General features: G+C 41.1%; 2 protein-coding genes across 2 annotated transcripts in view; both read left to right on the top strand.

The window, feature by feature from the left end:
- Positions 1-1,551, top strand: part of LOC310964902 (myosin-9-like) — a 28,881-nt gene extending 27,330 nt beyond the window's left edge. The window contains exon 43 of the mRNA XM_083938212.1: positions 565-1,551. Within this exon, the coding sequence (XP_083794338.1) occupies positions 565-670 (106 nt within the window). The 3' untranslated portion in view covers positions 671-1,551. The remainder of the gene's footprint in view (positions 1-564) is intronic.
- Positions 1,552-3,164: 1,613 nt separating this feature from the next.
- Positions 3,165-11,793, top strand: LOC310954416 (mitochondrial glycine transporter B-like). Its single transcript, XM_083923855.1, has 8 exons — positions 3,165-3,525; positions 4,714-4,803; positions 7,096-7,220; positions 8,006-8,090; positions 8,422-8,601; positions 9,099-9,267; positions 10,021-10,184; positions 10,308-11,793. The coding sequence occupies exons 2-8, from the start codon at positions 4,789-4,791 to the stop codon at positions 10,428-10,430; spliced, it is 861 nt and encodes a 286-aa protein (XP_083779981.1). The 5' UTR covers positions 3,165-3,525; positions 4,714-4,788; the 3' UTR covers positions 10,431-11,793.
- The last annotated feature ends 2,055 nt before the right edge of the window (positions 11,794-13,848 follow it).

Here is a 13,848-nt window from a genome sequence, read left to right as displayed (position 1 = left end):
TTGCCTTACATCGCCTCTGTCTCAGCCAAAAAGGTGCACTTGAACACACCACAGAGACTACAGCGGACGGACAAATAGTACGTACATTCTGCACCTGCGTGAGAGGAAATAACTCTCCATACCAGCAGGCGGCGTTGGTCTGTATTATTCATTCAACCGACAGGCCGAAATTTAGGAAGGCATTTAGCCAGTTAGCACAGCAATAACACAAACAATTACGAACCTTTTTTTTTCTGCTAAAGAGCTAAAAAATTATAATCTTACCTGTTTTCCATCTCGCAGCCTGTAAACACGGGCTGTTCATTCAGTTTTCCTGACTTTCTCTTCTTGTGCACTGATCTGATCTAGCTCAAGCTGAACAACCAATCAGAGTGACTTTCTCATTGTCAAGTCATCTAAACACGCGCAATCGTCTGAAAACTTGGACCCTCAGGGAAAGACTGCATTGCATGCTGGGGATGTGAATAAAAGACTATCGAAAGATCTTTCCAAAAAGTATTTATTTATACTGTATCCCTGTATTCATGCAGCACCTGACTGTTTGAACATTGTTTGTTTTTAAAGACGTGGTGACGTGGGTTTCAATATGCGGCGTATGATGAAAAGCTCCGGCCTGGACAGCGATGAGGACTTGGACCTGAAGGCGGACGCGCCGGAGCCCACAGAGTGAACGGAGGAGAGCCAAGAGGGCAATTATAACGACTACAGTCACCATGCAGATTGAGTGAGAGGATTTAGCCTGGCATTCCCCTTGACATTCATCTTATAGCCTTATTATTACTTTCTTATAATACATTTGATATTTGGCCAAATTATCATCTCAGTGAATGTGAGTGGTGTTTTTCTAAAGCTTTACACATACAGTACCTTTCTTGGTCTATTTTTCTACTTAATTGGTATATTATATCATAAAACATTGTGCTTGTAACAAGCAATTGCAATTTATTAGTGCTTGAGGTTGATGTGCTGCTACTGTACCATTTTTGGGGGGGAACACTGGACATTTTATGCTTGTTTTGCGCACAAATATGGGTGTTTTGATGCAGTTAAAGCTGTGGTTCACATGTGCAAGTGTCAGTATACATTTGTTACTGTACTGTATGCGTTTCCTCTCACTGTGTCATCCTTTCATGTTATTACCTCTACCAGTTTTGCACAATGCCAACACAGACACGGATATTGGATCAGAGGTGGTGCAGTGGAAAGGCAGCAATGTTAGTGAAAATGTTGGTCCAAATGTTGTACCATCATCTATGAAAGCTTGGTTGATGTATCTCTTCCACTGGTTTTACACTTCATTGTTTGTTGGTGTTGGGTCATTGCATTGTAGCTCTCACTGTCCTGTGTTTTGTGCTATGCTTTGCACAGCAGAGGGGCTTTTTTATTCGCACATTATCCTCTGAATGTTTTCATGCATATTTTAGATTTTAGTATAACGCCCTTACACTGTATTATCAAACAAATTACATGTCATGTTGATGCCAATATTTTAAGGCCGATCTATATTTTATCAAATGCCTTAAATGCAATAAAAATTGACAAATTATCGAATACATTTGGCTTCCTCATTTCTTGTGAGTGAACTCTTTGAAAAGTTGTTGTTCTGTATTTTGTCAGGTTTGAAAACGAGTCACATTCAAAATTCAATTCAAAGTGTTAATTGTGCACAGTAGAGAAAACAAGTTTCCCTACACATTGGCATTATTCATTTGCTGTCCAGATTTTTTTTATATTGTTTACATTCTAAGTATAAGAAAGAATAGAAAAATAGAAAAAAACTGTCAATGCAGTGAATTGACAAATGCTTTCATACTGCCAATTATTAAAAATGTTACCAGATAATGCACAGTATAACTGTCAGGACGAACACAGGACAACAGCGAAATCCTCTGGCCACTGTAAGAAATGCAACTCACACATGGTGTTATGGTACAGGTGGCAGAGCCAGACAATGTTCATCGCGGTCTCCAGCCTGAGGCCAATTGCCCTTCTCTGTTTAGGATGGCACAGAAATTAGATTTTTCTGCATTACGTGGTGCTGTACGGAGGTTTGAGTATGATGTTTGCTTATGGCCAAACTGTAAGATTTGCCCAGGGAGTCTTGTAGATGTGCAGGCAATAAGGGAGAAAATATGCCAATTATTCATTCACTTTTAAATAATCCATATATTTAGGAGCTTTCAGTAGCCTACTTCTCAGGTTTTAGCATCACTGTTCACAGTCCTGTCCAGAGGAAGCTGCAGCGGCCCATTGCTGCATGTCTCCCCCTCTCTCTCAGCCCATTTCCTGTCCGTCCTGTATAATAATGGCTTGGAAAACTGCCAAAAGATATATTTCTATTTTTCCCTTGCCAAATTTTTCCTAACTTTGTCCTAACAATCTAGCATGGGAGATTTCAGATGAAATCACCCCGAGGCCACCCCTAGAAACACCCCTGCATGCCAGAAAGTGATCACCAGCCAAAAAGCGTTGATTGACGGCCTAGTTTATATCCTACGCCCAGAGCTCACTTTTAAGCAAGTGGAAAACTATGTGTTCTTGTTGTATGGGTCCATTAAAGGTTTTCCATCCGGTAAAAAAAACAACAAAACAGGTGGACTTTAATGTCAAATACAACCCCCATTCATGACATTTTTACTAGTCAGAATGTATTTTGGATAGGATACATACATTATGGATATCTGGAATGGTTTTTCATTTGAGATATATGAAATTAAAATTATGACTAGGAACAATTGGAGTGTATATAACTGAAATTGGAGTTTATCCTAGTAAGATTACATTACATATATCTTTATTCTAGATATCTAAAATATAACTGTGGATATCTAGAATTGAAAGCCCAATACACATGAATGGCAAAAGTGACGTCATTTTTATTCGTAAGAATGACGTTGTGGATATCTGAAACGTTTTTTACGACTAGAAAATTTTAATTACAGATATCTGCAAAAAAAAAAACATATCCAGTCGAGCTCTTTAATGTTAAAACCATTTGACACACGACACCTGCCTCACAATGCAGATCTCGCGCTTTGACCCAATTTTCCTCAATGACCAAACCAACCGATGCACCCTGTGAAACGTTGCTGTGGTAACGCTACGTTTGTGACACACTGACGTGATGCGTGTTGACGCTGCGCACTGGAGGTGAACTTTGCTAGCCTGATGCTAACAGTGACAGCAGCACAGGGAGAAGCGGCAACTGTCACTGTTGTTGTATGGCATTTATATTACAGAACATTTATATTAAAACTGAACTCACGTCAGGACTCTTACAGCGTCACATTACGTCTCTGTAGAAGAGTTAAAAACTTACTGCAGCGAGCTTACACGAACGTTAGCTGTTAGCCGACGAGCACTGCCAGAAAGTTCTGTACTTTAGCCTGACAATGTGAGTATTTACGAGCGTTAGACTCCTGAGAAACTTAAGCAGATCGTCACTATAAATAGTAAACATGGTGTTCCTGAAGCTGAAAGCTGTGACCATCACCCCCATCTCTACTTAACACACTTCAAAGTCAGGTAAGATCATGGGTCTAAGATGAACTAGCATGCTACTCAGCTAGCTGGCCAAGTATCTGACCGAGGCGATCTTTTTCAAAACAAACAGGCTGTCATAGTTAGAAGTTGTTTTATTGCGGCCTTTGCCTTAAAAGTAGCGTAAGTTATTGTAACTAGTCGCTTTTCGCTAATATTGTATCTGACTTTAAAGTATCAGGCTTCATCATGTTAGCCTGTCACGAGAGGCTGATGACGTTACATGACCCTCAACATACTAGCTTGATGCTGCTGCAGGTTCCACATAGCACCCACCCCCTTTCGAGCAAGGCCAATTTAAGGTCCGGTTCCCAATCTTGAACCAGTTTTAACTGTTTCGACAGCCAAATAACCGTCTCTCTGCCGGGAAACTGGTTCCAGAGCGGCACCAACTCTCAGAGGGTCTTGAACCGGCACCACAAAGTCTTGCATGTTTTAAAAAATGTTGTGTTTTGGGTTTGTTTTTTTTTGTCAAAATTAACATTCTAAAGAGACATGTCTTATTTAGTATACTTAATTAATACAGAAACATGGTTTAAGTTAAGTTTAAAAAAAATATTTATTAACAGTTTTGCACAATATTTACACACAGTTTCCAGAAAATCAAAGAACTACAAACAACTCTGCAAGCAAACATAAACATGTACATGTCTGGTGTAATGGCAGTTTTCATTGCAGTCATTTGATTCTGACGTTGCCTGTAAAGACATAAATCGGTGGATCATTAATGTTAACTGCAATGTGATCAATTGCAGGTAGTCTGTGCTGCTAGGTAAGGTTAGCTTACATTAGCTTCCAACAAAGGCTGACATTAACATCTTACATTCATTGTTATTAAGAATCAAAACGTGTTGGATGATTACCTTTCTTCTTGAACTAAATCTTCATCCATTGTATTTAAGACGAGCAGTACAAATGTGTTGTAGCTCACCGTTGTTGTTGTTGTTGTTGTTGTTGTTCTGCTTTAAGTGGGCTTTAGCATTTCTCGGGAAACCTCAGACATATACAGTGATGTAATGACGTGGCTCTCTGGGCTCTCCAGCCTGTGGAAAACAGGTTCTGAGAAGGTTCGCAAGTTGAACCAACGGTGAACCAGCACTAGAACCTGGTCTGGCTTGGTTGAAAAGGGGTGGAGAATCATGGCTGATATCTGATTTTTTTCCCCACTTTTAGTAACGTTGGCTGAAATTAACCAGCTTCAAAACGGCAGCACCAGGGGAGAAACTGGACTCAGCATCCAGGTCAAAGATGGACTTAGCACCGGTGAGTTTTTGAACCTGCAGACTAGTAAGAGAAGGAATTAACCATATTTTATCTATCTATCTATCTACAAACAAGCAACTGTAATGCTTTTGTGTGAGCATTTGCTCGTGCGAGTGTGTTGTGAGTGACCTTAAAATAATATTCTGCACTTTCACCTTTAACCAGATGGTCCAACCACGCAACCAGTGGTTGATTAATAATAGAAAAGAAACACCCAGTGCAACTTGCTGCTGGCACAGCTGTGAAAACTACATGTGAACAATAATGATTAAAATCCTGTGTGTATAATTATATATTATAGCATCACTTAATATCAAGATATAGTAAGTTGTTTAGAAAATCAAGTCATTCCTTTGTAAATACCTGAGAACCAAGAATTTAAACTGTCAAATAACATACTAAGATCCAATATTACCATAAAGCAGTCCTGCTTATGGATTTGCATATTAGCCCACAATGTATGTAGAGATACATGTAGAGATAACTACCATGTTATAAATAGCGTGGTACAATCTCTGACAGTGGAAACCTTTTATATTGTCTCACAGCACTGACCACCTCTAGTAAAACCCCAAAGACTAAATCAGCTGAATTTTAGCAGGTTGCTAATGACATTTGAAACTTGCCTATCCAGAGCAACATTGAATGCAATAAATGCACGATTATTTCTGATTAAAGATTAATCCCCTGCCAATAGTAATGAGAAATCCATGCACATGCATTATTTTGAAATTCAAATGTGTCTGAAATCACATAGTCGAAGTCAAAATAAAAAATCAGGATGGGACAGAATTTTCTTTAAAGCATGCACGCACGCACGCACGCACGCACGCACGCACGCACGCACGCACGCACGCACGCACGCACACGCATGCACATACACACACACACACACACACAATGCTACAGCCACTTCATGACTCATGCTGTTTGACAAAGATGTAATTTAGCAGTGAGCCTTGCAGAGGGGGGGTACAGATGTGTTAGTGTGTGATAAAGATAGAAGCTCCAAAGAAAAACTCAGGCTGGATTAAGCTTCTGCTTTGGCTGTGAATCGGGGGGAGGGAGGACGAGAAGCAGGAGAAAGCCATAGTGGGTTGTGGGACAGAGAGGGAGAAGGAAGGTTTGTGAGAGAGGGATGGACGTTTATTTTAAAATATGTTATTTATAATAGCAGCATTCCAGAGAGAGAGAGGGAGGTGAAAGAGGGCAAAATGCAGGGAAATCAGGATTCTCAGAGCAGAGCCCTGAGCAGGAAGGTAGGAGTGTGCGTTTGTGCATCATGTGTGCATTAAAGTGGCGTGTGCGTGCGTGCGTGTGTGCTTGCGTGTAAGCTACATAAAGGATGTATGGAATTTTGTGTGTACAGCTTTTGTATGGTGCCTACATTTTTTTGTGTGTGTTGCTGTATATGTTTTGTTATTGCTGATTCCGTTTCTCAGTTCACATGTTTTTTTGTGCAACTGTTTACCCTCAAATGTCTGTCTGTGGTTAGATGCCTCGTGGACAAACATGAGACACAAACACGGACAGACAATGTCGACTCTCAGTTTAATTCTACGTGTGTGTGTGTGTGTGTGTGTGTGTGTGTGTGTGTGTGTGTGTGTGTGTGTGTGTGTGTGTGTGTGTGTGTGTGTGTGTGTGTGTGTGTGTGTGTGTGTGTGTGTGTGTGTGTGTGTGTGTGTGTGTGTGTGTGTGTGTGTGTGTGTGTGTGTGTGTGTGTGTGTGTGTGTGTGTGTGTGTGTGTGTGTGTGTGTGTGTGTGTGTGTGTGTGTGCGCGCATGCGCGCGTGTGTACTGTCTCTGCAAATCTCCATCCTCTCCACTGTGTGGGGAGTAAACGTGGCCTCTGCTCTGTGTACATGCTTGTTTTTTTTGTAATTGAAATGTCTTTTAAGCATATTCATGTTCAGATTAAAGACCATAATGTGAATGTGAGATAACGTTTATTATTTTGGGGCACATTTCTGGTACGTCAGGATTTTTGAATGCAGATATTTGTTTGGATAATAATTTCCTGCTCTTTTCGAGAGGGCACTGTGGCTTGCAGCAAGCTGAGAAAGATGTTGAATGGCGCATTTTCACATTGCGCCTTTTTTACACTGTGACTAATCCTTTATGTTTCTCTTTGCCTCATCCCGTTCTTCTGTCTGTCATCCTCCAACACCCTCCTTTCTGTCCATCATTCTGATTTCTCTCTGTTGATCTCCATTTTTTTCTCCCGTCACTCCTCTCATTTATGTCCTCCTCTCTTTGCCATTCCCTCTTCTTTCTTTCTTTCCATCGTCCTCAGGCTCACCCAGCTCTCAAAGCCTTTATGTGTGGCTCTCTCAGCGGCACCTGCTCTACCCTGCTCTTCCAGCCTTTGGATCTGATCAAGACGCGGCTGCAGACTGCACAGAACAATGCCAAGCCGGGGTGTGTGTGTGTGTGCGCACACGTAACACACGGACACACGGACACATCTCATGAAAATGCAAACATACACACACACACACACACACACACACACACACACACACACACACACACACACACACACACACACACACACACACACACACACACACACACACTACAGATTTTGCCTGCATAGCATCAGACACATGTACATCAGCATGTCGGTTATCTTTTTTTGCTCTCCCTTTTTTCTCTCTCTAACTTACTCACACAGAAAACATGCTCTTCGGGCACAAAGACACACACACACACACACACACACACACACACACACACACACACACACACACACACACACACACACACACACACACACACACACACACACACACACACACACACACACACACACACACACATACGTACACACACGTACACAGCATGAAAGGACACAATTTGCAAGCAGAGCTGGCCTGAATCTGTTGTTATGACCCATTTAGGGCAACTAGTCACACCAGCACTATGTAATCATAATGTCAGGCCGCTAGGTTGCAATTAAACGCACTGGAAACAGGAATAGGAAACGTTTACGGCTAAAAGTGAATTTTTATTTTAAACAAAGTTCCGCAGGTGGAAGCCTCAGTATTCATTTCTAGCTGATCATTTTTGTAGTTAATTATTCTATGGTTTATTGTTCACACCATGAAAATCCAAACCGTTTATCCTTTTTCCTTTTTTAATTTTTTTATACATGTTAGCGCCTTCAAATGTGTCTGTAATCTTCCCTAAATTTCATCCTGCAGTGCGCCAAAGGTGGGGATGTTCACCGTTTTAATCAACGTTATTAGGACAGAGAATTTCTTCAGCCTGTGGAAGGGAGTTTCACCAGTGAGTAACCTGCCTTGTTTATTATTTTCAGCATATGCATAATGTTATAAATCCTGTTGTTGCATGTATGTATGTATGTGAGGGTGTTTGTTCTCCAACAACAATCCACATACAGGCTTTCAGCTTACATAAGCATGACTTCTCTGTCTTGCTCTAAGAGCCAGACAGCACTCAGCCAAATTAAATCTTCTTTTCCTTTAAAGAAACATAAATCATTTTCCGATTATCACTGTGGTTGGCTTTTTTTTAGGCTAACGCTAGCTTTCACACCATCACATTAAGCAAAAAGCAGAATATCAGAAATGTTTTAACCCTTTTTCTTCTCTGGAAGTCATTTGTGCGCTGCATCCCCGGGGTAGGCATCTACTTCAGCACCTTCTACAGCCTGAAGCAGCACTACTTCCTGGATCGGGCACCCAACGCTGGCGAGGCTGTTCTGCTCGGAGCAGGTGCCAGAGCTGTGGCTGGCATCAGCATGCTGCCATTCACAGTCATCAAGACACGTTTTGAGGTCAGCGGTAGTTTCTTTACATACTGAGAGACCTCAGAGCCCATCTGACCTCAGAGGTGCTCTATGATACTTCTCTATGGTCATAACACAGTAAAGTTTCAGGTCATGTCAGTAAACCAGAAGAGAATAATGGTGTCAGTTTCATAATTAGATTTTTTAAATAAGTTCATTTCAACAAAGAGGGAAAATATAATTTCATAATGAATCCACCTTCATCTTATTCAATAATCAGGAGTTATACTTTTTAGTTGATTGACTGACATGACACTGCATAGTTGAGTTATAATAAATGTGGTTACTAATGAATGAACCATGATCTCTGAGACATTGTACTCAGTGAACGTTTGGTAGTCCACAGCACCCGTCTTTAACACGGTTGTAAAAAAACAAACAAAACTTAATCCAGCTGAGTGTTTCATTCAGTAAGGAAATTAGTGTCATAAAAGCAACGGTTTGAATAAATTATATTAATCTTTAATGTTTATCTGTTGTTTCAGAGTGGCTGTTACAACTATGTGAGCGTAGCAGGGGCTCTGAGGAGTGTGTATGAGACGGAGGGAATCAGGGCTCTGTTCTCGGGGCTGACTGCCACACTGCTCCGAGATGCTCCGTTTTCCGGCATCTACGTCATGTTCTACAGCCAGGCCAAGAAGGCGCTGCCTCAAGGTGAGAATCACACAAGCCCCTGGAAAGAGCTTCTGGACTTTTTGGACATAGTGGCCAAACTGTGAAATTACAACTTCACGTGTCAAAGACTTGCGTAGAGAAAGAGACGTCTGTAAAACAGTGGAAACATTTTTTTTACGTTACAATCCCTGTGATATGAGTCAGTTCACTATCAGAATCTGATCTATTGAGTCTAGAAGAGCTGTCCGATTTTAAATACTGAAATCCCCATTCAAGTTAGCAGAGCTCTTATCGAGAAGTAGCCAGCTTGGCCAGCAGCAGTTTATAGTATGCCTGCTCTATGGGCCCCACAGTGCGGAAGCAGTGCTGAAGATCTGGGTCATTTTATGTGTGGAAGTCGAACTTTTTTGGCTTCACGTGCCACTGAGCAACTTTCATATGACTGACATGGATCCCGTCTCAAACACTGTATCCAGCTGTCTCGGTAGGTCCATGGAGCTACACTGCTTGTGGAAATTAAAAACGGTCATGGATGTGATGAGCAGCAGAAAAGTCAGTCAACTGTAGTCCGTGGTTTAGTGCCTTTGAATATTTGGCCTCCAAAGGGGCTTTTAAGTCACGCATCATTTAACACGCATTTTCTTTCACCAGTTTTTCTGGAAACTGTGAATATTTGCCTGCTATCTAATCTATTATCTTGACTGCTGTTTGTATTAATTTCACTGAGCACAGCAACACATCCACAGCTCCAATCTTCTACTTTCTCCTGATACCTGGTTTCTCTCTTCTCAGAGGTGACATCCTCGCCCTATGCGCCGCTGGTGAACTTCGGCTGTGGGGTGGTGGCAGGCATCATGGCGTCGCTGGCCACACAGCCAGCAGACGTGGTGAAGACCCACATTCAAATCCGCCCATCCCACTGTAGCACGACAGATGCTATCCGCTACATCTACATGGTGTGTGTGCTAATTTAATCACAGCTATCAGTTTTTGTATTACTGCATGTGCACGTCATTTTCCAGGAGAAGCAACTACATCAGCAACATATCAATCTGAACCTTCCCATTCTGTCCCCTCAGGAGCACGGCATGGGCGGGTTTTTCCGCGGGGCTGTACCCAGGTCTCTGCGACGCACTCTGATGGCTGCTATGGCTTGGACTGTCTACGAACAGTTGATGGCACGAATGGGCCTCAAATCCTGAAGAGCATCAGTGGTGAGCCGCAAACAGGATGGAATATGAGTGGTTAATGCACAAAAGCCTCATGAAAGAAGGAAAGGAGCCGAGGAGCTTATAGAGAGTGAACCGGCACGATCGAGTGTGTGAGAAGAGGAACCAGGTGGATAAAAGTGAGAGAGGAAAAATGCTGTCTGTGTGCGTGTGTGAGGGTGTTTTTTTGGTTCATATTTATGTGTTTGTGCCTGTTTGTGTCTGTAAGGTCAAGATTGTGATGTTACACCTGACACACTCTTAATGTCAGTCTTGGACTGAAGTGATACTCCTTGCTGTGAAGTGAACTTATTCCTCCTCTCAGTATTTATGTGTGGACACCCTGAGGTCTGGCTGCCACTTAAACAAAATGCCCTTGACAGGGGGTCTGTGACTGTGCTGGGCAGCATAGCTGCCTTTGACAAGGTATTTTGAAAATGCTATCAAGACAAACGAGGCTCTCAGCAGGCTGGTGTACCAGACATCTGCCGAGGTAACCAAAAGCAAAGCACAGCAGAGACCAAGAGGAGCTCCTTCTGCCATATTTACAAAACGTAGCTAAGATTGAGCAATCTTTCTTATTTGCCAATTACCAAGCAGACGTAGATATTTAATTTGTTTCAGGCTCAGACAATCACAAGTGTTCACAAAGTTGCATTATGAGAAGAAACTCACATTAAAGCCTCTGTTGCTGTACTGCTCAAAACTGTGCTAATTTTAAAATAATACACAGCTGTGATGCTGTAACAGAAACATTCAGACCTGTGGTGGCATTTGAGTCAAATTGAGGTTTTTATGAGTTTTGTAATTTAAATGCTTGATTGTTTTTTTAGGACAAAAAAGCAATGCAATTTTGATTGTGTCCTGTCTTTAGTAAGCACTTTTATTGTTTCACTTTTTGTCCCTACATATAAAGTAAATATTTGAATGACAGGGTGAAATTGCACACCTCCTGTGAGCATATTTTCAGCTTGCAAGTGAAACATTGCTTAATCATTGTGCCACTGTGTTTATAAAAGTTATACAGATCTCTAAACATTTCCCAGCGTCTTCCTGGCTTTGTAAATATTTGACTAAATACAGAATTATTAGTTGTAGCAAATGAAGGCCCTATTTTTATTTTCATTGTACATTCTGCCCTTCACTATAAATATTATTTATTATTGCTGATGTACGAAAGAGGTGATTTATTGAACATTATCATCATATATAAATCTTTATGTAAATAATGTCAGATGGAAGCTGTCATTAGCGGAGGAGATTTAAAGACTTGTGTTTGCTGTGTTACACAAAATGTGCATCTAAATGTGCCATAAATTCACATATGGAAGTTTTACCTCGTTGGTTTTCCTCATCATCTCACCACTCCTGTAAGCCTTTGTTGATCCTCTGTTGTGACTATTTTGTTTGCGGCCAATTTTAATGTCAATAAACTTTCCTCTTCTTCTTTTTTTAAAGTTCCCATATTGTAAACTGTGAGATTCCCATGTCTTTTTTATCATTAAGAAGCAGGTTGAAGTGCTATATACAGTAAATGTGAAAAGTATCTGAATACTTAATTCACAGAGAAATGCAGAGAGCATGTATTCAGAAACTGCCTTTAAAAGCCCTGTCAGGACTTCTGTAAGGTTGTGATGTCACAACTATACTATAGTTAGGTAGAAAGTTACAAATGCTGTTACAGTCATTCCCCGGCTGCAATGACGATGCAAAGCTGCAGAGAGCGCAGATGCAAAAGGGACCAATCAGAACAGACTTTTTACGAGGGGTTCTTAAAAGAGACAGGCGCTAAAACGGAGGGTGAATACAGGTATATTAAGACAGTATGAGAAAAAGAATGTAATTTTAAACATTAAAGCATGTGAACATGTTCTAGTAGAAACAAAAAAATTAAGTATAAACTTGAATATAGCATAATATATCCCTTTTAAAAAAATTAAGAAGTTGACTTTGCGTCATTGTTGACTTCGCTTTATTTATAATTATCAACTTGTATCAGCCATACCAGCTACCGTAGCTCAAATATATAATATTAATCATGTAATAAGAAAAAACACAGTATGCATCTTGCCACTAAACATTGTCAATGAGCCACAGGATTTGACTACACAGCCAAAACCAGCCATTACAACCACGATGTATTAAATATAGTAATACATGAAATATATATGATTTTCAACAGTTAAGATCTTAAAATGTATGCACTGTAGAAAGTTTACTTTAGAAATATATTAAAGTTTTGAAAGTTTTCCCAACTCTTGATTAAATATTTAAATAATGCTATAAAAACAATAATGGAGAATTGTTAGACATCGTCAGGCGTGTTGGTCATCGTACACGTGCCTTGTTAACTTGGCTACAATCAAAAAACTAACTTGTCCTCAGTTGTCATAACAGCAAAAATGGAAGTAAGAGTAGAAAACACTACAAAACAGAATTTCTAAAGAAAAGTTAAAGTATGCAGTAAAAATATGTGACTTTCATCTGGACTGGATATTTTATGACAAAATCAAACCTCAAACAAAAATGAGCTTTTAGAACAACATGAATAAGAGTTAATAGCAGATGAAGTTGAGATTGTCCTCACAGTCCCTGTTCTCCCACAGTCCCTCGCTGGTTAAAGCTCCACATCGTTTCTGTATTGGACACAGGTGGTTCTGATCTCCTCCCTGGGGCCAGGCCTCATACAACAGAGGGTCACCGTTTACCCACAGCCAGCCGCCCTCCAGGTAACGCAGGCCGATCCACACCGGCTCAGTGGTGATACCTATCTCGCTTAGGGCCAGAAGCTGCTCGGTCTTAGAGAGCAGGCTTGTGAGATCAGTGTGGTGAAGTTTGCAGTGCTGCATTGCCTTCTCCCAGGTCTTTTTGGACTCCTTAACGATCAGGTTGAAACAGAGGGAGGGCAGTGTTTTGGATAAGTCGGTATTGTGCCATCCACTCCAGCTACAGCTGTACCAACAAACACAGCCAACTGTCTGGCGACCAATATCATCTGGTTGGCCTTCGGCCCATGGTATATTTGTTGCGAGTTCTCCCCCTGACCACTTCCACTCTCCTGTCTCCACGTGGAGACCGATCCAGAACTCACCATTAACTTTCCCGACTGTTGCATTTTTCAGACGTCTTTCAATCCACGGTTTAGTGATGGAGGCTAGATCTGTGTATTCACTTTTGCAGTATTCTTGAGCTTTATGCCATGTGGCAGCATCTGGCACATACACATACTTTCCGAACTGCCCCGACACACCTACAATAAAGAGCATTTTTAAAACCACAATCTCCATGGAGTCCACGTTTGCAGATAATTGTAGAGATTACAAAGCCGTTCTGTTCAGATTGAAGCCTGTGTTTCAGTGCGGTCCCTCCTCTGTTCCCTGTCCTTGTTACATGAAATTATGCAAAATCAAAT

The sequence above is a fragment of the Echiichthys vipera genome (genome assembly GCF_963691815.1).
Source record: "Echiichthys vipera genome assembly, chromosome: 2".
NCBI classification, from domain to species: domain Eukaryota; kingdom Metazoa; phylum Chordata; class Actinopteri; order Perciformes; family Trachinidae; genus Echiichthys; species Echiichthys vipera.
This window is presented reverse-complemented; position numbering and strand designations above follow the sequence as displayed.